This window comes from Cuculus canorus, chromosome 5, assembly GCF_017976375.1.
Source record: "Cuculus canorus isolate bCucCan1 chromosome 5, bCucCan1.pri, whole genome shotgun sequence".
In the NCBI taxonomy this organism is placed as follows: domain Eukaryota; kingdom Metazoa; phylum Chordata; class Aves; order Cuculiformes; family Cuculidae; genus Cuculus; species Cuculus canorus.
In genome coordinates, this window is record NC_071405.1 from 53,570,644 (window position 1) to 53,593,216 (window position 22,573).

The window sequence follows — 22,573 nt, forward strand, 5'->3', positions numbered from 1 at the left end:
ATTGGCGTGAGAAACTCTTCTTCATATACCTTGGTGTCTAGAGAAACTATAGTAGGATCACTTTGGAAAGGCCCGAACAAATGTCTTGTCTTGCATAATTTTAACTGAATAAATTTAGCTTGGTCTGGTTCCTACAGAAACTTTCTTAATTCAGACCTTCTTATTTATATAAATGAATAAATGCAAGACAGTCTGTCACCTCATCAGATTGGAGGTGATTGTCATTTACACCTTTTTTTCTAGTGCTTTGCGGTTCAGATACTTAGAAGCATAAATATACTTTTATGCAACTATAATTCCTGCGGATTTTGTAAAGATAATTAAGAACAGAAAAAGCTGACAGGATAAGCCCTCAACTGAGCTTTGAAACATAGCTGTTCCTATGGCTGAATCCAATTTGACAGTCTATGAGAGATGTAAAATGTCCAGTCCTGACCTCACACAAACTGTTTTGTGATATGCCCAGGGATTCACAATGTAGATATTATAAGAAGGAACCGTGTGTCATCTAAACTTCCTATTGCAGCCTTCCAAGTGAACCGAAAAAACTTTCTTTGCAGATTCAAATGTGAAATATCTTATGTATTCTGTGCAAACATCTTCTGATGGCTGGACAGTGTTGCCTCAGCAAAGATCGAAGAAAAAATAGTACCTTCTAACTATTCTTCAGCGAACTGCAGTCACACTTCTTCTCTGTCTCTTTTTAATTTTATAAATACTCTGTGGTGTTTGTGGCAGTTGGTCATATTCTGAGCAGTTTTACAAGCATGTGGGTGCTCCAGGGGTGTATATAATAGATACTCACACAAGTCTGCTTTCCTGGCATTTTTCATTTGTATGATTTTTACGGTGAGCAAGTTGCACGGAGAGGGTTCTGTCTGTTGAACATCATACAAACGTGTGGGTCAAGCAAGAAGAGAGAAAGAACAGAAGCACAGTCAGAGACCACATTGAATTAATTGTTTCAATACCAATCATGTGAAACTGAGGTCCTTTCAGTGCATAGTATTTTCCTTCTTCCCAGAAGGTCTGCAGCCAGGTGTGGTCACAGACCCAAAATGTACATTCACTTACTGACCAAACCTCTGATGTCCTCCATTTTCCATTCTGAGTAAACCTGTGGTAACCCTCAACTTGAGATATCTGATTCTTACAACCCAGTCACAGAGAAATATGAGATAGTGAACCTTGGTGTGTTATTAACAGAGCTGACACACATCTTGGTCTGTCTGAATTCAAAGGACGTCATGTATATCTCCTATAGTTCACAACAAACAGTAGACAATCCAGCAGGGCAAGAATTAGTAACAATATCATGGTGTAAAAATGCTGCTCATCAACTGGTTTATAGCCATATAACTCCATTGTTATCTTTAAAGTAGAGCAGCACTGCCTCAATAGGGGCCCCAAAAGGATCTTCCCTTTGACCTACCTCAAATTTCTTAGAATTGGGAGTGAAAGAAACAATTCTATTTCTCTCTGAATAATTTACTTCATCTAATCTTCCTCTAAGGAAGGGTCACAGGACAATATCCATGGAAATCTAGGGAAACCACCACAACATAAGTGGTTATCAAAATACATTTAACAAACCTGCCAGGAAACAGGTTTGATTTTGTCATCCTCTCTCATTCTAAGGAAGGATCAGACAAACATGCTACTTAATCGGAAGTATGGGGGCTGAAGATGAGATAGTTTGTTCCCTAGATAACTGTCTTTTTTAAAGGAATGAAAGGAGGAAAAAATACACTTTTAATGCTCCAAATGACAAAAAAATCCAACCCAAAGCCAACCAAAAAACCTCAAAATACCCTTAAAGCCACAAACAAAAAAAAAAATCCCCAACAACCAATGGAAGCAAGAAAGAAGAAACAAAACTATGCAGTGATTCAACAAACACATATAAGAGACAGTTCATGCACATTACCTGTAGAGCAGGGAATATCACTGCAACAAATACACAGATCAGTATATAACAATGTGTCACTGTTCATTCCTTCATGCCCCAAAACTCCCAGTTTTTAAGAGAGCTGTATTTAACACCTCACATAATACTAGCTTCCTGGCTTTCCCCATGCACTCATTGACATTCATGATACCTCCTTATTTTTACTCAGTGGGTTGTTTTGCCTGACCCAGTTGGAGGGAAGCAAATGACAACAGCAATGTACAAAAAGATATCTCTTTTTTTTCCTTTTTTAATTAGGGATTTTCAAAATAGTTAAATTACTGCAGCATTAAAGTCCTTGTATTCCTGAAGGCCAAAACAGAAAGGAGGCACAAAACCCATGCAGAAGCCCCTCTTTGGTCTCAGTCTTGGTGCTAAAGAACAAGTCCCAGAGCTGAAGATCTACAAGGTGGAACACCACCACCTACAGCAGGTCCCCTGTGCTGTCAAGGGGCCACCTGAGAGCTTATCGCAGAGCCTCCTCTTTCCTTTTCTTACCTGGCTCTTACTGTAGAATAGTCCCATGGTGGTCCTTTCTGTATCCAAGTCAGGTGTGAAACTTGACAGGAGATGGATACAGGAGAGTCTTGGCCAAGCAGATTCTTGTGCTTTAAGCTGCCAGGAGCAGGGAGGCAGGTATGTTAGTGCCTGACTCAACGCTGCCTCACCCTGCCACTACCACTTAAGCAATCCCCAACTCCTCCTCCTCCTCGCTGCTCAGGAGGTGAGCGTGTGCTGCACACCTGCAGCGAGGCGCTGACACCCACACTCCTGCAATGCTGAGGAATGGTCTTTCCAGCTGCAGTTAAAGGGTCATCGAGACCTGAAAGGAATATTCTCTTCACAGTTATGGCCATTGAGCAAGTGCTTTATACTTGTAAGCTTCCCCATGACTTCTTGAAGCCGCTCACAGTGCTTTTGTGCACTGGAGGGCTGTCAGACTGCACCTTCCGCTGTGGAGGTGGCTGGCATCAGCTAAGGTCTATCTGGCTACCTAGAAGTGGGCAACCAGGACTTCTTTGGCCCAGGACAGCTCAATGAGCCATTGTGCATGAAAAAGGCATTTTTGTAGCTTTTTATTGCTAATAGGGAATAGGTAGGGTTTTACATAAAGACACATTCAAAAGAATTTTTTATCCCCATTTCACCTTTCATTTTGCTCAGCTCAGGCAGTAAGCTGTCTTTCAGCCAAGCAGGACAAATACTGCATGAAACAATTCCCCAGTGACATGGTGAAACTGTAGGAGTTTGCATTGTAAAGGCAAAGCATTGATAGCTCACTCACTTCCTCAGATTCTTTTCCTTCGTGCATCTGAATTAAGGCGCTTCAGTGAACAACCTCAAAGAGGATATATTTGGGAGTGTGAAATAAGTGTTAATTTTTCTTTATATCCTCACCTATTCTTTATGCCCTCACATTTATAAGCCTTCACTGTACAGACACTGCTAGCATCATGTGAGATAGTCCCAGTCTCAGTGAGGAAGTACAAGAAGTGAATACTCAAGAGGTAAAATGAGATTTTTTTTTAAAAAAAAATCATCCTTTCTATTATCAAATTTAACAGAAAAATCAAACTCAAAATAATCTCCTCTACTTTGCAAAAAGCTAAGATCAGATTGATAAAGACAATTTTATGGACAAGATAAAATATGAATGTTGTAAAACATTCAGCTTTTGAAAACACTAGTACATAGGAATAAGGTGTAACAAATGTCATCCAGATGTTCAACATATTAAGGATGGATAACTAACAGTTCATAGAAAGCAGTAGTCAAAGGAAGGTACTCTCAGAGGGAAATATTCCTAAAAAGACTGCAAATAGCTCAGTTCTAAGCCTACTCTATGTTTTTATAAATCATCTGGAAATGATAAGGAATTGGTGGGATGGTCACACTCAAAAGAATTGCAGTCAACAGCTCGATGTTCAAGTGAAGACCAGTTACACGCATTCATCTGAGGTTACTATTGGGACTGGCACAGTTTAATATCTTTGTTGCAGACATGGACAGCTGGACTTAAGGGCACTCTCAGCAGGTCTGCCAATGACACCAAGCTGACACTGAGGGACAGGATGACATCCACAGGGATTTTGACAGGCTTGAGAGGTGGCCCCATGCAAAACTCATGAGGTTCAACAAGGCCAAGTGCAAGGTCCTGCACCAAGATAGGAGCAGTCTCTGGAATCCATACACTCTGGGGGATGAAGAGGTTGAGAGTAGCCCTGCCAAGAACAACTTGAGTGTACTGATGGATGAAAAGCTGCACATGAGCCAGCAATGTACACTCATAGCCCAGAAGGCCAACTGTATCCTGGGCAGCATCAAAAGGAGTATGGCCAGCAGGTCAAGGGAGGTGATTCTACCCACTAATCCACTCTCATGATATTGGAGTACTGTGTCCAGCTCTGGAGCCCTCATCACAGAAAAGTGTGGACCTGTTGGAGCAGATCCACAGGAGGACCATGAAGATGATCACAGGGATGGAAGACCTGTCCTATGAAGACAAGTTGAGAGTTGGTCTTGTTCAGCCTGGAAAACAGAAGGCTCTGGGGAGACCTCATAGCACCCTTCCAGTGCCTACAAGAAAGCTGGAGAGGGACTTTTTACAGGGTGTGCAGTGATACGACAAGGGGTAACGGCTTTAACCTGAAATAAAGTAGATTTAGATTAGATATAAGGAAAAAATTCTTTACTGTAAGGGTGGTGATGCACTGGAACAGTTTACTTGGAGAAGCTGTAGATTCCCCACCCCTGAAAGTGTTTAAGACCAGGTTGGACAAGGCTTTGTACAGCCTGATCTAGCTAAAGATGTTCCTGTCCACAGCAGGCAGGGTGGAACTGGATGATCTTTGAGGTCCCGCCCAATGCAAACTATTCTATGATTCTATGATTCTAAAATACATTTTTTTTTAAAAATCACATTGGTTTCAAACAGAGTATGTTGAAATATTGGGGAAGCTGAAGGGAAGTGGTCCAGACTGATCTGAGAATAGCAGGAACCCCCTCATAGATGGAAAGGGAGGTTTCATATCAGCCAGGAGGACACAACATAGAGATAACCCAATGGTGACTTCAGATGCAGCACAGCTATGCAGTAATTAGCCCATCTTCTAACCATGACTAATTAGCCCTGATAGAAAGCAGGGTTAATCCAGCTCAGGCTGTGTCATGCAGCTATCTGGCTTTTTTCCATTCTGTTGTTTAGTACATTTCCAATGTAAAACAGACTGAAACACCTTCCATCCTACTCTGTTTCATTTCCAGTAAAAAGGTCTAGAAACCATGGGAATAAACCCAAAGATATGTCTGGAAAACGGCAAGAGAGAAGCTATGAGCTGATATTCTACTGTTCTGGAGCTGAACCAGAATTATGGCTGCCTTATACATGGAAGGCTAATAAACTAGATTTAAATATGCAGTACTGTACCTGGAAACAGGGTTATACCAGGTCCTTTGAAGTGTTTCAGGTGCATGAATGTAATTAACATGCTTATAGGTGAAAAAAATTACCCACTCCTCCTCTTCCACCATCCAAATTGCTGTAAGAAACACCATCAGATGTTTCTTCAGTAGGAGAGAAATTTTGTCCCATCCATTTCCTAGAAACTTGTTCCGTACAAACTAATTTATCACTTCTGAGCACAATCAAGACCTAATCTCAACATTGTTGAGATCAATCTGATTTCAACATCAGTTCTGCCCAGGTGACTCAGTCTGAAGCTCATTGCAACAGTAGGAGCATTTATTATCAAAAGGAAGATAATCCCAAGCATTTTCTGAGCTGCTGTGAAAAGGCCTCTTTGTGTATCACAGCTCGGCAGTACAGGGCTGATATTGTGAAAGTCTGAGCTTGTGATCTGCCTATTGCAGAGTTGTAAGAAGAGTCTTTGGCAGCTACCTTCCACCAGAACACCTCCAGGATTTCTGATGGTGAGGAACCACTTTCTCAGAGGAACCCCCACAAAAAGACTATTTGCAGGGAAGCGTTGAACAGTTGCAAAAAATATGGCCATAAGGGAGCTCAAAAGGCCCTCTTGCACTGCCACACTACACAAAAAGCTGGCAGCCACTTCCCATCTTATGAAACATTGGGAAAAACTGCAAGGTAATCATTCAGGAACAGTCAAGGCAGGTGATGATGAGTGAGACAGGACAGTCAGGGGCAACTCTAAAAGAAAATGGAAGGAAAGTTGGGCAATATGACTACTACTCAGACTGTATATAGGTGAACCTGTGAACAGCAGCTCAGAGGACTCATGTGACCACGTGAAACAAAAATTACCTAATTCAGGGGTATTTTTTATTGATAGTGAAAACTGTATCAATTTTTACAACACTGATAGTAATTTTAGACACTTATTTTCAGAGATTTGTGAAGAAAGCTTGGTTAAACAAGAACCTCACAGTGGACAGGGAATCACATCAGACATGAAAACCTTCAGTGTGACAGTAAATAAGATGAGGAAGACCAACACAATGGATTAGCTACTTACCAGAGAAATTCCAGTTCAAGAGATGGCTGTTCCACCAGACAGAAAAGAAACATGAATACTGGTTTGTTTCACATTTTCATGTGCCACATATTTTATTATCTTACACAACACTTTATTAATTTAAATGGGATATGTATATATCAATTGGTAAAGTAACAAAGCAATAAAATTAAGCATAAATTCGCTGCTTTGAAGTTTGTTTTGATTTAAACCACTGGTAAATTCCAATCTGTTTGTCTAGCAGTCACATAAATAGGATTAATTGGAGTCCAGCGCGTCCAGGGGATGATGTGAGTGATTTCTACTGCTAGTAGAACTGGCAAACATCAAACATCTTAATCTCATGAGATAATATACAACCCGAGAAATAACACGAGTGGTTAAATCTAGCGGTCAGAGACTAACAATTTCGCTGCTTCCTTCGTTCCACTGCCAAGCGCAAGGCCCGAATTATCAACTTCTCATTATTCAGGACGTTGTAATCAGTCAGTTTCACTAGTTTGTCAAAATTCTCCTCACTGAAACACACTTCCCTTGTTGTAAATGGGGAGAGAATACTGGAGACATCAACTTGACCTTCAGCCATCTCTTCAGGAGTCCTTTCCACACCTGAGGGACAAATCGCAAGGAGATGCAACAATAAGGTTTTATTGCAGACTGTGGCTCATATCAATCATTCAAGTACTTATAAGTAGAAAAGGGAGATTTGGAGGGAAAAGTATGATTTGCCAGAGGGGTGTAAAAGTAGTCTAGTAGCACTGTATTGTTCAGCCTTTGACTCAAGCCTCTGTCCAAAAATTATGTAAACCCACAGAGCTGGGAATGAGAACATTGATCATCAGAAGCAGAGCTTGTAGACCAAAGTCTTTTTTACCCAAACTGGAAAAGTGCAAGCAAAAGGAAAACAAGGCAGTCTTACACTGGATGAAATAACGACCCTCTAACTGAAAGTTCGGGAGAAACAATGGTAGTCAGACAGAGGACAGCTATACTAAGAAAAAAAAAAAGAAAGATTTCTGTCCTCTCAGTCTGGGAGATTACTTTTAAATATGTGACCAAATCCCAGATGAATGGGCTACCACCAAAACCACCGGAATATTTTGCCTTCTATCTTCACAAGAAGCAGTGAATAACAGGTCTGTGTCTGTAAAGTGTAATAGCTTGTGTTGAGAAATTACCACCTATGCTGTACAACCTTTGGGAGCTTTACCTTCATAATATTTCTAGTAATTCCTGTGGGATAAATGCCTATTTTCATGCCAAATGCATTAGGAAAGATTCTGGAGTTCTCACAGTCCACGCATACTGACACAGACCAGTTATTTTTTATCAGCAATGAGACTAATAATGCCAGCATTGGAAAGAAGGTCACAGATGACAGTGAATCATTAGATATGAAGAGGACACACTATGTAAGTGATATTTGATTAAAATTGCTAGCCACAAACGACTCACCAGGTGCTTTATATTTCTTGAAGGTGTCATTTACAAGGGGAAAAAAAAGAACTGTTGGAGCTTGTGGACTGTCAGAATCTTCAAACACATAGCATTCCTTCAAGTTTTCCCTGTCTTCCTCACTTATCTCGATTTTGGGAAATGGAATTCCTTGCCCTGAGAAGTAATTTGCAATCTGATCCAGAGGCTGAAATTAATTAATAAAATAAATAAAATTAATACAAAAAATTAATACAAATAATCAAAACTCAAAAAAAAAGATAATCCAGAGACCTGGATTTTTTCAAATTCAGCAGCCAACGTGCATATGCCAAGGCTTGAAGCTTCCTCTGGGAAGATGTTAAGTTGCAGACAGAAACAGCAATAACCACACCAAACATTGCAGCTTATCTTATTTTCTGCACTGCTTTAGGCAAAACAAGTAAATAGTCACTTCCTTTGACCTTGACAATGGAGCCAAAAGCCAGAGGACTGATTTTATTATTTCAATTAAATAGGTTCAGAAATGGAAAGGAAAGAATGGAGAAGGAAAACATCAGTGCAGATGATTGCACGTCACTGTCTTGACTTCTTCATTATTTACCACTTTACAAGTCTTTGTCCTCTGCATAGTTTGCGATCATTTGATAATGACTCCCTATTAACAAATACATTTATCAATACACATTATGACCTCATGAAAAAAACCCAAACATCTTTAATGGCTGTATTTACTATAAGCCTATGTCTATTTTGGTACTATTCTCATTATGTATGCAACACTAATTCATTTTTTTTAAATTACTAATCAAGTCCTACATCAGGCAGTACACTTCCATAAGACTGATATGAGATAAATAGGCCAAGAGACACATAGGTTTTCATATTTAATCTGTTAAAATATTGTCATGACTTTCCATTGCCTCTCTAAGTTGCTCACCTCAAAGATCACAGAATCACAGAATGACCTGAGTTGGAAGGGACCCACGAGAATCATTGAGTCCAACTCCTATCCCTGCATAAGACAAACCCAAAATTTACACCATAAGTCTGAGTGCATTGTCCAAATATTTCTTGAATATTGTTAGGCTTGGCATCATAACTGCTTCCCTGGGAAGACTGTTCCAGTGCTCCACTCCCCTCTAATTGAAGAATCTTCTCCTAATATGCAACCTAAACCTTCCTTGGCACATCTTCCTGCCATTCCCTTGGGTCCTGTCGTTGGTTATGAGAAAGAAGCGATCAGCACCTGCTCCCCCTCCTTCCCTTGTGAGGAAGCAGTAAACTGCTATGAGATTCCCCCCTCAGTTTCCTCTTCTACAAGCTGAACAGACCAAGTGGCTTCAGCCGCTCCTAATACGACTTCCCCTCTAGACCCTTCACCAACTTTATGGTCCTCCTCTGGATGCTCTTCAGTAGCCTGATATCTTTTCTACACTATGGTGTCCAAAACTGCACACAAGACTCAAAGTGGGGCTGCAGCACTGCAGAGTAGGGTGGGACAATCACCTCCCTCCACTGGTGAGTAATGCCATGCTTGATGCTCCCCAGGACACAGTTGGCCCTCTTGGCTGCCAGGGCACACTGTTGGCTTGTGTTTCACTTGCGGTGAACAAGTACCCCCAGAACCCTTTCTGCAGGGCTGCTGCTTAGACTCTTGCTCCCCATTCTTTATGTATATCCAGGGTTGCTGTGTCCCAGGTGCAAAACTCAACACTTGCCCTTGTTAAACTTCATGTGGTTGGTGATTGCCCAGCTTTCCAATTTGTCTAGATCCCTCTGCAGGCCATCTTTGCCCTCAAGAGTGTCAACCGCTAAAGTCAGTATCAGAGCTCCAGAATACTCTAGAATGCTTTAAAAAGTCCAAAATGGCTTTAAATTGGAGGGGGAAAGATTTAGGCTAGACATTAGGAAGAAATTCTTAGACATGATGAGGGTGGTGAGACACTGGAACAGGTTGCCCAGGGAAGTAATGGATGTCCCATCCCTAGAGGTATTCAAACACAGGATAGATGGGGCCTTGAGCAGCCTGATCTAGTGGGAGGTGTCCCTGATCATGACAAGGCCATTGGAACTAAATGATCTTTACCCTCCCTTCTAACCCAAACCATTCTAGGATTCTATGATTTGTTTGATGAATATGCCTCAGTCAGTTCTTCAAAAACTTTTGTATACACTGCAGTGAAGACCTTGGTGATGTTAAAATGTCTAAATCCATCACTGCCTTCTAAAATCCTTCTGGGTTACTGAGAAATAAATCACCTAATAATCTAAATAATAAATCATGTAGTAATCATCTAATTCCTATTCCAGTACTGAAAAGTTAGTTGGTATGACTGACAATTGCTAGACTCCAAAAGACCAGGAAGGAAAAGGATCTCAGATACCATAGCTTTTCTTACCAGTGTCTGGGAGCCGCCACTGTAATTTAAATGTAGGATGACATCCACCTCCCTTTTTGATCTCAAAAGTGGTGGGTAGCTGGTATTGATGAAAAAGCCAGTATCAACAAGGGAGAGGTCATCGTTTGCTGTTTCCATCAGTTTATTTGGAAAGGAGTCTATCACTGTGTCTGAAATATAAACATTTCCCATCACAACAAATACAAAATGAAATTGACTGCTCATCTGCAGAAAGTTAAAGAGGGAAGAAGAAAGAATTTTGCCCACCATCCTCACTGGCTTGCTTTGACTTGCTAGCAACACTGATTTGCAGGAGTAAGTGACACACTACAACTTCTTCCTTCCTGGACACCTTAAACAGCTTTTGGTCTTAAAGGCGAGATCTCTCCTGCCTCCTCAGGCTAAGCTCACCTTGTCTACTGGCACACAATCCCCCGACAACCAAATTCAATTTCACCCCTCAAAAAATTAAACACTGTTCAAATCTGGTTTCCGTGTCTTCCATTTGTGGAATGGAAAAGTGGAATTTTAGAAGAACTCAGTCTCGTCTCTTTCTCCTCACTGGGAAATCCTAATTAAATTCCCAAACGTAAACCTCCTCAAAATGTTACTGCAAAACATTCTGTGTTACTGTGCCTTTCCAAGTGGAAAATCCTTCACTCTCCAGGTACTTGTTATGCATCTGGAAGCCTCTGATAAAATTGGGATACTGTGCAATGGTTGGACGTCCTGTTAAGACATCTCGCAGAGCAGAGGAGAAGGCGCCTGAAGGAGTGAACAGGCATGTGTCTGTCTCATAAGGATTCATGGACAGAAAGGGTTCTTCCTCTGCAAGAAGGAAAGAAGAAGTTCTGAGTTTAGGACAGTTTTCTGAAATGATCAATATTTTTTTTAAAATTGAGTAACTAATAAAGGCAGTTGTGACCACCCCCACCCCAAAGGTAAATCAAACATAGTTAGAAGCCCTTAAAGTCTATGCAACTAGATAAAACTCAGTGAATTAAATGACAGCTACCTGCAGGCAGCAAGCTGCTAAGCAGTAAGCACCACCTCCCACCACAGACTTCCTGGAATCATGCCAGCCTCTATCACAACTTGTGGTGGAGACAAGAGCTGAGTTCCAAAGCATACAGGAGGGCAACATTGGCCTCTGAACAGGACACCTTCAGAAAACATGTGAATATCACCCAGCTGCAAACATTAGCTAGGTCAGGAGGCCAGTCACTCCAGGTTCCCTATGCAATTAACAGCAAGAGCAAGCTTTCTCTGCAGGCAGCTTAGCGGAGAAAACAGCACTCTGCAAGAGATGTCTCTCTATTGATGGTATTAGGAGCCAGAGAGGACCATATCCTAACTTAACAATATTAAGATGGATTCCTAATACAATATTATTTTTACATGTGTGATAGAAACTTGTGTTGTGGCTGTACATCCTTTAGAAAAAGGTACAGCTTTGCCAAAGCTTTGCCGAAGAAGCAAAATTTATTTCTTCTAAATCAGGCAGAAAAATTTCTTAGCCAATTTCTTTGCTTTCCTCATCTCTCTCTCCTTGACTTTCACATCATCTTTTCAGGCATTAGACCTCTGCACAGAACATAAGCAATACACACTGGTGGTAAAAAAACCAACCAACCAAAAAAAAAAACCACAAACGATCTCACCGATATCTTTTACTCTGTCTCTTGTCCATCTGTACCAGAAGTCCTCTGAATCAGTAGCCAAATTCCAGACATACATCACATCTATGGAAAATATACTACTCCACATGCCTGTAATGGGAAATAGAGAATAGAAACTGATTGATGGGTTAGTCTTGGAAGAACTGTAATTGATACGTACCTCCAATCCTTCCCCTTGGATGCTTCCTTTCTGTCTGGATGGATATCTTTGTGGGAATACTTCCTAATTACGTCCTTGCCCATACAAAGTCACACCTGCTCAACCTGTTCACTGTTGTTTTCCCAGGGCTCTCCAACACGCACCACGTGCTCACTTGCACCAGCTGCCCCTTGCGTAGGCCACCTTTCCCTCTAAGCAATAGTCACCTTGCATATAGCAGATTCGAGTCTCTGAGAGCCTCTTCACCAGCCTTCCCATAAAGAATTCACTTCCAAAATGTTCTGCACGAATAGACGCTCCATATTTCAGGAGATTGACTTCATAGGGAGTGAACTCCAGCCACTCTATGGTGACAGCAGACAGATTAGGGAAAGGCAATAATGCATTAACTGATGCTAAACAGAGGGTACTAGAAAGCAGGAAAAAAATCATGAGAAAGATACTGTCTAGTTCATCTAATATACCTCACCAGCTACAGTAGTACACTGAGAATATGTCTTCTGATAGAGCAATCTCCAGCAGAAAAGCTGTGGTCTGAATGAAACCATAAGCATTCTATGCATATAGTCTTACCCAAAAGCATGTCTTGCTCAAGTATAACTTCTTCCCTTAAGGGAAACACTGATAGAGAGCTTAGCCTTCACTTGGTGTACTCAGCTGCTCATATTAAACACACACTATGAAAATTAATATTAGAGAGAATAGTGATTTTCCTGCCTCTGGAAACAAAAAGTCAAGCTTTTCTCTTTATTTATTGATCAAAATAAACTGCGTGGAAACATCATAAGAACTAGCTTCATTGCAAGGTTTTTGTGACCAGGATAAATTTTGACTTTGCCATAATCTGTGATATAAATATATTTTAGCTTCCGGCAACATTGAAAACTCAGATCCTAAAGAGTAGACATGTTTGGAGATTTTTAAGTGATAGTCACTATTATATGACATTTTAAGAGTTTTTCTGTGATTAGAATTAAAAGATGTTGTATTAAAGCTGATTACATGCATTTAGTCTTAGTTCAGATTACTTAAATTATAAAGTAGTTAAGAAGACTGGATCATAACCATTTACCTCTGAATGCCTGAGCACTATAGTTGGACTTGAGGTTGATGGCCACATAGATGGGCAACGGGTTCTGACCATTATCCACGGCCTGTCGTTGGTCGGAGAGTCTGTGTTCATCTTTCTGGGTTTGATTAAATATGGTTAATGGAATGAACTGAAAACCAACTTGTACTTGAAATAAAACACTATGAATTACAAGCTTTACTTAGGTTTTCCTTCCATTTTCTCAGCTCACTGGATTGTGCAGAAATATCTGCCATAGCATATTCCAAACTTGGCAAGTATCCCATAAACAGCAGCTACACCCTTTATGGGTTCTTGAATTTTGAGGAACGCAGAGAGGTTGACTCTAGATTCAGCAAAGGAAAAAACATTCCCAGGAAGAAGTGCGTGGCTAAATAAAATGTAAAGTACTTTCCTTTACCAAATATCAGGGAACATTTTTTATGATATTTTAATGTATTTCGCGAGTATATTAATACTGAAGAATATATTCTATTGCACATGACAATTAAAAACTTCCTTGTATAAACACAAAACAGAAGGAAACTAATTAAGTTATACTGTTATTAAAGTACCAAAATTTCTTTCACTCTTTCTTAAAACTTGATGAAACATTTACAGAATGGTCTTTCCCACTGTTTGAATCATCTCCATATGCAGTCTATAATTAAGTCACTTTATAAATGCATATATTCATTTATGCTAATTAAGTAAATAATTTCAAATTTTCCGGTGCCTCTTCTAGTCACAATATTTCATGCCCAAAGTAAACAGTTTACATTTCAGAATTTTTCTTTCTTTAACAAGAAAAAACACCTTTGACTGCAATGGCATGGCTCCTTCAGTTGAAGGTGAACCTTACTTTAAAGCAAGAGTTATGTTGTAATAATGAATCTGAATATACAGAATTTAATCAATCACTAAACTAGTTATTTGCATTAGTAGTACTGAATGGCATTCCAGGGTTTGTTTTCTTCTTCTTTATAGCTACAGAAGTTCATCAGGTTTCTGGAAAAAAAGGAATAATACCTTATCATGTAGCATTGATTCAATGACAAGCCCCCAAAGGTCTATGAAAGAAGTTTTATGTCCTTCTTTAGTCCTCTCCTTCAGGTCATTGTAATAATACTTAAGACAATCCAAAGAAAAACAGCAGATCTTGCATTTAGTTACTTGATTGCGAGCTTCCTTGATTGCATCCTCCAGGTACTTTTGTGACCAATTAGAATTTTCATATAAGTTTGCCATTGTCCTGAAGAAACATTAGAGGAAAATAATGAAAGAGAACTAATGCTGTGGTTTGGCTTCAGAAAACTCTTTGCCTGTTTCTCAGTTCCTATGAGATTCAAAACTGAAAATTAAATGCATCTAAAATACTCCCTTTTCAAGAACAAACAAAACTTCCAAGGTTTCCTGGTTTTGATGATAAAGGTTTATGTGGGCTCAAAATTCATCTGAGAAATTCAAGGAAGGAAAATACAAATACAAAGGAAAATACGAAATACAAAGGTTTCACAAGTCCTTAGAAATCGGTTTCTTGGAAGGTAAAAAGTACTCTAGGGAGTAATTTTTACTTGTTTGCTCTAGTCCCGTATTTGTTTCCAGTATCTGCTGCTGGCTCCTGCCTGCAAGAGAACTGAGAAATACTTGGGACCTGGGCATGTCCTGGTACAACCATTCTTACTTGTCTCCTTGAAATCATAACACAGACAGGTACACTCAGGTCTCCACATGCATGCAGAGAACTTAAAAGAACTTTGGCAGATGCTTAGACAAATCTGCCATTAAAGTTTGGACATCAATAAAGGACCTACAAGTGCAAAAATGCTGTCTCCACTTCCAGCTAGGTGTAGAGAAGTGGATCTACCTGGAGTTCACATGATTAAATACTTAAATTCTTTTAAAAATGACACAAACTGCACTAGGAGAAGTGCATTTTCTAATGAGCAACCATAACCGCAGTCTCTCCAAGGTCAGTAACTTGGTATAATTTGACTGTCTGTGACAGCATTAATACCTCTAGTCTCAAATACACTTTTTACCAGAGGGAGATTCACTCTAAATCCAGAATGGAAGTGAGAATAACCAGCAAATGGCAGGCATAAATTCTTCTTCCCGTCTTTCTTCAATTCCCAGTCTAAAGATAAATTTGTTGCATTTAGTCTAATGTATAATTGATAAAATATGAAAAGACAGTAGAGCATTTGCATGAAAATACCAGGCATAGTCTGTGTCAGTATGGTGACAATGGCAGCTGATGAACATGGCAATTGATCTGTTATTATATTTATGTTTTATTTCTTTGCTCTAGATGGACACACAGGAGATTGTGGGAAAAATATAAATGCTTTTCCTTTACTAAGCACCATATAAGCTGACGATGCTGTCCAAACAGTCTACAGTATTAAGCAAAGAGAGTGTAAACATAAACCTTGTTTGGATCATTCTCACCATGTGGTACCCGATAAACCACCAATGTAGGAAAAGCAGTCTAACAGGTTGAGTTTCTGGAGACCCAGCAGGCTGCCATACATTGCTGTCAGAGATCTCGTTCCTCCTCCAGTTGTTGTGATGGCCACCACCGGTACCTGTTCAACATGGTAAGGCAGAGGGAGTGAAAGCCATGCATGTGTTAGAAACAAGCAATTCCCTCGTACCGCAGAAATCACATAACGGGTTACAGGCATTGACACAAACAACAATGTTACTCCATGCAAAAACGATGTGATTGTTGCGAAAGACTTCTGTAGCACCACCTGACTGATGAGAGAGGGAACGTTTTTATCTTACCCATTCAGACTGGGGCAGGAGGCTCTTTACTCAATATATAATTGGAAATGAACCTCATCTCCCTGGAATTCTTCTCAAAGTGTATTATTAGAAGCCATCACAGAAAAGACAGGATTTACCATGTAGTAGTAGATTAGGGATCTGTGATTCTGCCTTTAACAATGACCGGTGTCTCAGAAGAATGCACAATACTATGTAATCAGCCAGACCACACAACAGCCAAAACCTTCCTGGTCTCAGGCCACTAATTACTTTACGTCCTAAAGTACAATCATCAATTGGCTTCCCCTGCTCCAAATTCCAAGTCTAATTGAAGAGACAGAATAGTCTTCTCTTAATCTTTTTCTGATTAAGTACACTCGTTGCTTCCATTAGTATCTTGAGTTGCTTACATTCCCTGTGGAAAAGGTCTATTTATTCCTTTTTAATTATTACCTTCTAATTTCATCAGTCAATCTGCTATTCTCAAGTCAATGAATAGAGATTGAAGAAAATATTTCTCCCGTTCTATGAAATTTAAATTAATTTTAAAAAAAACGTTCTTCCTATACTAAACTTGATAAGAACTTAAAATTTAAGAATTTTTATAAAATAATGATAAGGAAAACCTGATCATTTTAACTAAAATCAGAATAATTTCAAAAAGTTATATTTTAGTTCTTCCATTTTTCTAACCTTTTCATGATGAATTACAATTCTAATGGTAATTTTTTTTCTCAGTTCAAATATAAGTCAGTTAACAAAGCAGAGGGGATTTTTGTCCGCAATGTTGAATTTAAATACTGTAAAAGGAACGCCAGAGTAATTAGACCTTTTCAAAAACAACTTTAGTCTAACTATTTTGGTCTTACCACCACTTTTCCATGTGTCAGGAAACTCTCAGACAGCTATGTAAAACTATTCTTTCCAGTTTTCTTGAAAACTTCATTTCCTATATTATTCTCTGCTCTGAAGTCCAAATTGTGATTTTTTTTAAAAAAACTGTATTTATCCAAATCATTCTTTAACTGCCAGCTAAACAGGATTCTTGCTGTTGATATGTTTGTACTTTTCTTATTTTCAACAACCCATCTAGACATAAGCAGTTACAAAACTCATAGTTGATTTACAGAGGCAGGAGCATGGTCTACAGTGATAATGCTGCAGAAACGGCTAATGAATCAGCTATTTAATCTATACCACTCAATGATGTTGTAAGATTCACTCTTCTTTTCCAGCTTGTCAGTTTTATCCTAGAAGTCAATTTTCCCAACAACGCGTCTTATCTGCTACAGAAGACTGTGTGAAATTTTTGCTTCCTCCCTTCAAAATCCTTCACAAATGCCATGACCACCACCTTGTCTCTGTTAATGAGCTAGAGGCACACTACTTCCCAGGCACTTTCTCCCAGCTGTTCCATGTCTGCCCATTTTTTCCCCCTAAAACTCATGAGCAATATCAAAAACAACCAGGAATGGGTTGAACTGAGGAGCTACCAGGGATTGTATTGACTTGCCTCGTGGTCTTTCAGATCCTCCTCCAAATGAAGAATCTTTTTCAGAGCAGCAGCAACATATTTCTTCCTTTTCCATAGGAATTCCTTCTCTTCTGTGCACAGGCTAAACCCCAAGCGCACATCCAGGTCTCCTATGCTGGAAGAGACAATGGGAGAAATCAATGCACATGTCATTTATAGCCAATTTCAAGAGCTGTGTGGCACAAATCATCTGTAAAACAAGTTGTTTCTAAGTCTGCATATTAATCAAGGAACAGAAAAAAAAGGGAGTATTTTTATTGCCAGTAAGAAGTAATAGTGAAGATGAAGGGGAGTTTCCAAGGTGCTTTAGACATGGGCAGAAAGACAAGACACACAAGCCATGGAAAGATCACCAAAGGAGGTAATTTCAGCAGTAATTTTTCCTGGAACAATTCCTTTTTGTCCCCATGACATCCTGAAAAAAGTCAAGCAATGCCACCTTCACCTTTTCTCAGGTTTTGACAGCTCACTAACAGTGTTTAAAGTGAGGGTCCTAATGAGCTGTGTGATAGAACTTGAACTGCAGAGCAAGTCCTGCAGCATCACACCCTGCTCAGCCTCTGTCCTGTGAATTCCAGCCTTTCACCTGTGTGCTGAAGAGATTTCTAGATAAGCATTTGCAAGCTTCATCCTGAAAATATATCAAAAAATCCATCATTTCTTCCATATGGGCAGCCATACTTAGTTTTCTTCCTTCAGAAATGAGAAGCATAAGCCAAAAAAACTTACAGAAAAAAGGTACAAAACCAACCAACTGGCAGCTAATGTTTTGTGTTTTCAACAACACAAACACCCTCGTTGCTGAGAAGACCACTCAATATTGACCAAATATTCTGTGTCACATCACCCTCTAATGGCTGCAGACTGTATCCTGGACAGCACTTTGACCAATATTTCACAAACATGAATATTTCAAGGGTTACTATTAATAACCTTTGCTCTCCAGCAAATTTGGTATATCACAGTGTAATTTTGAAAACACAGTAAGGTCAATTGATTGATCTTATAAAAGCAAACATCATTTTTAGCAGTAGATTAAAATTCCTCTTGCTCTCCCTATAGATCTGTGATTTACATTTCAATATATTTCGTTATGTGCTGAGATTGAACAAGTAGCTCTTCTTCCTGTGCTCTGAATTTCACCTACACAAACTGTTCCCGTGCTCTGAAAATCCACCTTAGTTCCTTTCTGTATAACACCCGGTTGTAAGCATGGTGCATAAAGTATGAAGTTCTCACTTGAACCATAAATCCTCATTGTCTTCAATTTTACATATCACTGGTGCAATTCTGTCCCTGTGAGCGGGCTGGCAGAGGTGCAGCTGCTCACCTCCCATTATGTTCAGTGAAGCAGGAGAAGGGGCAGAAGCCAGGTTGCCCTGTGTTTGTTTGGTGACTTTGCAAAATTAAAGAGGAATAGGGTTTATTTCCATCATTATGCAGATCTGACTATTGGCATAAATAGGCAACAAAATTAATACGTGAGTAGTGCAGTTTTATTCATGTCTATGAATATTAGTCATAAAATAGGCTAGTTTACTCTGAAGAAACCTACCGAGACTCATAAACTCATATTGAACTGCATGATCCTGTAACTGCAGCAGACTTGCACTTACTTCAGGCACCACATGAGTACAGGACAAAGCACTCACACAGCATGTGTTCATCTCCCCACCTATGAGGAAAAAAACCTGGATAACTAGTTTAGGATAATCCTGGATGGTAGGATGAAAAAGGCTATCTTACCATTTCCTTGCTGTCAAGCACAAGTGAAAGGAATTATCCTAGAAATCCAGAAAATAAAGCTAATTACCACAAAATTTTAAAACATATCTTTCCTTCAAGCTCAAGCAAGGCACTTTCGGTGAGAAAGAAGGTTCTCAAATAATAATTCATATGGCTAAAGACATTATTTTGGTATAATTAACCCAAGTCTCACTTTCTACTCTGGAATCAAATTCTCTCTTATCTGGCAAGCCTGTTGGTTTGGGGCAGTGGGTATGCCCCACACTTGCATCCTACACCAGCTCACAGTGTGCACACTTAGGAGTAATAAGAATGAGAGAAGTTACCTTATTAAAAAAGGGAGAAAAAAAAATCACACATATAAACATTCTCAATATCAATATTTAGACAAGTTGAGGTCTGAATTAGGGTCATATTCTGGATTGATTTTTTTTTTTTTTTTAATTACTGGCCATTCTGGAATTATCTCCATACCAGAAATTTTGAAATGCATGTGTTGTTTTTGTTCCTTGAAACCACTTAATTCTAATTTTGGGACACAGATTTGCAATGAGTTTCATATTATTATAATTATTGTTAACAACTGCTTCCTTAAAAGTGAGTATGACAGTCTCAATTTTTTTTCAACATTTTCAATAATCAGCTTTACAAGTTCACATAGTGATTTTGTTCACTCAGTAACTTTGTTCCTAGCAGAACAATATTAAGCACATTTTGAAAATAGTCATTTCAGAAGTTTCACAGCACTCACCTCTTCTACTATTATTTCCTTCTGCAAAGGGATTGAAGTCAGAGGGAAAGAAAGGACCCCAGATTTCTCACTTTCGTTTTTATTTGCCAGCTGAAACAATGTAAAAATGTTAGAGACCTGCACAGGAAAGGTTTTTCATCGCTATATCTTCTCCTACTAAGAGGGCTAGTTCAGTTAACTGGTTACATTAATTTCTTCTAATTTCATTAAGGTTAGTGATAACATACAGAAGAGGAACATACTTCTTCTGGCAATATGATATCCAGTCTTGTCTGTTCATTTATAACACAGTGAAACACAATGATCCTAAGGCAGGGCTCAGAGTCCAGCAAAATCTTCTGGCTTCCTTCATGGGATCCTTTCACTGTAAATGTAAGCTCCTGATCTAAACATAGAAGAAAAGGAACAATGAGAATTTTAACTATTCCAAGCGAACACACATAACTAATAAATAAAATCAGCTTCTACTCTGCACACTTCTTGTCTGATCTTCCTTACACCACAATGATTAAGGAGACTTTGGGTGCCCTAAACAGATTGAAAGCTGATATCTTTGTCGGTCTGTAGAAATCATTAATACACAGAAAGCACGTATTTTTGTAATACTATAGTGTATTTGGTTGGTGCTTTCCATGAGTAAAATCCGAGATTTAGATTTAAAGGAGCATCAGTTTAAAGGCATTTTGGATTATTTATATTGAATAAGAGTCATTTGTTTGAAATCAGTCTTTTCTAGTTAATCATGTGCATTTTACTGTATATTGTGCCTGCTACAATAGTCAAATGACTCAAACCCCAAAATCAAGCTGACTCATTGACAAGTGCCCTCTTGACACCAAAACTGAAACAATCCATCAACCCAAGAGCTGTGTTCCTTGTACATAAAAGCCCTTACATTTAGAGTGAGATTGTTTGCTGTTCTCTTCAAAGATCATGGCCAAGGGGCATACAATTTTAGTTTGCTAACCTTTCCCACCCAATGTTGCATTTCAGTCAGAAATTTCCTATAATGCAACTTAGCCGTTGTTATGATTTTATTCATAAAGATCAGTTTTCCATTTATTAATTATCTTGAAACAGCCACAATTTTTTGAGAATTGCCCCATGAGCAACACTACACAACCTACTGTTCATTTGAATGAATTTAAAGACTAGTGAAGACTAGTGAGGCATCCTGCTACATTTATTACAATTCCGTTTTACAGGTCAAGTCGCAATTTGGTGCTGGTTTGCATTTTGTGCAGACCCCTTTGATACAATTTTACATTTAAACTTAAGTTAATTATTTTTGCCCAAGCAATCAAAAAAACCTCTTTTTCAGAACTCTGATTGGCTTGATACTTTGTGCATAATAAAACCCAAATAAAACATACAGGATAAGATTTCTACATATTAATTTAAATATAAGATAATTTTAAAAGAAGATCCAACAGTTAAAAATTTTCATTTTGAACAAGCAATAAAAAAAGAGAAATAATATAAGTTTTTTTCCAAGTATATATGGCTGGGTTTGCCTCAATTTAAGATTTGCCTCAGAACTAAATATTTGACTAATTTGAACTTTGACAGATACAATCTTTCTGCAAGGTGAGACACAGTGAAACTAAGTGTTGTGTGACACAGCTAGAGTAACACGCACAACAGATTATTAATTTTTCAACATCTATATAATGACTGAATCATAACACAAAGACAATAGGTTAATGAAGCAATAACCTCACTTGTGGATTGCTGCTTCAGTTTCCCTGTATCCACCCTAACCTCCAAACAGGAAACTTCACGTGCCTGTAGCAAGAGACAATAAATGACAACTGAGAGAAGCATAAATGTCATTGCAAGTGATTCATACTGTTCTCAACCAACCCATCTAGTTGATCAATTAGTAGATTGTTATCTACTACTATGTCTTCAGATAATGAGTGCAATAGTGACAAGGTATTTTTTCTAAATTTGAAAGCAAGGGGGAGCTTAATCAGTATTTTCAAACTCATGAGCTTCTTGAACTTGGAGAGGTACTTAGAATAAAGATGAGACTTATTCGAAATAATAGATCTATTGAGATATGGGACTCTTAAAACACTTCCTATGAGCATTTTATCACTTCCACCATTAAACCCTGATATGTGATGTGGGAGAAATGAGTAGGAAATTTAAATTTATAGAAGAAAATAGGTGGTAAAACTGTGCTGACAGCAGCCTCACAGCATGGCTTTGCAATAGGTGGAAATGCATTGGAGTGACCAGAAAACAGGGAACCTTAGTGCCAACAATATTATTTTTTTCATTAGGGCAGCGTGGCTGATAGTACTGGCTTTGGGTCAAAGCTCAAAGTTTCTGGAGTTAAATACATGAACATTTGTGATACGCGCATATGAAAGATTGTAAGAAATATACATTACCACTAGTACCCCATTGGTAATGATGCTATCAGGATAGTCCAGACTGAAAAATAAAATGGAAAATAGAATGTTATACATGGGGCAAATATTTAAGTCTATGAGTTAACACGTTACTAACTTTCCCCATATCAATTTTGACATTTCTGACTTTAACATTCTCACTCAAAAATACTTTAAAGCTTTTAT

At 38.9% G+C, this 22,573-nt stretch overlaps 2 protein-coding genes across 4 annotated transcripts in view; both read right to left on the minus strand.

Moving 5' to 3' along the window:
* The window catches only part of LOC104067321 (cytosolic phospholipase A2 epsilon), a 28,901-nt gene extending 26,295 nt beyond the window's left edge, over positions 1–2,606 (minus strand). Inside the window, exons 1-2 of the mRNA XM_054067136.1 lie at positions 2,447–2,606; positions 806–878 (exon numbers count right to left, since the gene is read on the minus strand). Of these exons, the coding sequence (XP_053923111.1) occupies positions 806–878; positions 2,447–2,473 (100 nt within the window). The 5' untranslated portion in view covers positions 2,474–2,606. The remainder of the gene's footprint in view (positions 1–805; positions 879–2,446) is intronic.
* A 3,644-nt stretch (positions 2,607–6,250) lies between these two features.
* LOC104067367 (cytosolic phospholipase A2 epsilon) overlaps positions 6,251–22,573 on the minus strand; it is a 34,039-nt gene continuing 17,716 nt past the window's right edge. The window contains exons 6-20 of one of the 3 annotated variants that reach the window (XM_054067139.1): positions 22,388–22,430; positions 21,710–21,773; positions 20,231–20,373; positions 19,989–20,078; positions 19,238–19,275; positions 17,471–17,606; positions 15,637–15,773; positions 14,215–14,437; positions 13,189–13,303; positions 12,323–12,460; positions 11,939–12,046; positions 10,914–11,105; positions 10,278–10,447; positions 7,897–8,083; positions 6,251–7,050 (exon numbers count right to left, since the gene is read on the minus strand). In XM_054067139.1, the coding sequence (XP_053923114.1) occupies positions 6,842–7,050; positions 7,897–8,083; positions 10,278–10,447; positions 10,914–11,105; positions 11,939–12,046; positions 12,323–12,460; positions 13,189–13,303; positions 14,215–14,437; positions 15,637–15,773; positions 17,471–17,606; positions 19,238–19,275; positions 19,989–20,078; positions 20,231–20,373; positions 21,710–21,773; positions 22,388–22,430 (1,993 nt within the window). In that variant the 3' untranslated portion in view covers positions 6,251–6,841. Of the gene's footprint in view, positions 7,051–7,896; positions 8,084–8,815; positions 8,891–10,277; positions 10,448–10,913; positions 11,106–11,938; positions 12,047–12,322; positions 12,461–13,188; positions 13,304–14,214; positions 14,438–15,636; positions 15,774–17,470; positions 17,607–19,237; positions 19,276–19,988; positions 20,079–20,230; positions 20,374–21,709; positions 21,774–22,387; positions 22,431–22,573 lie in introns of those variants that run through there. The other 2 variants (XM_054067138.1, XR_008449963.1) reach the window with 2 other exon arrangements.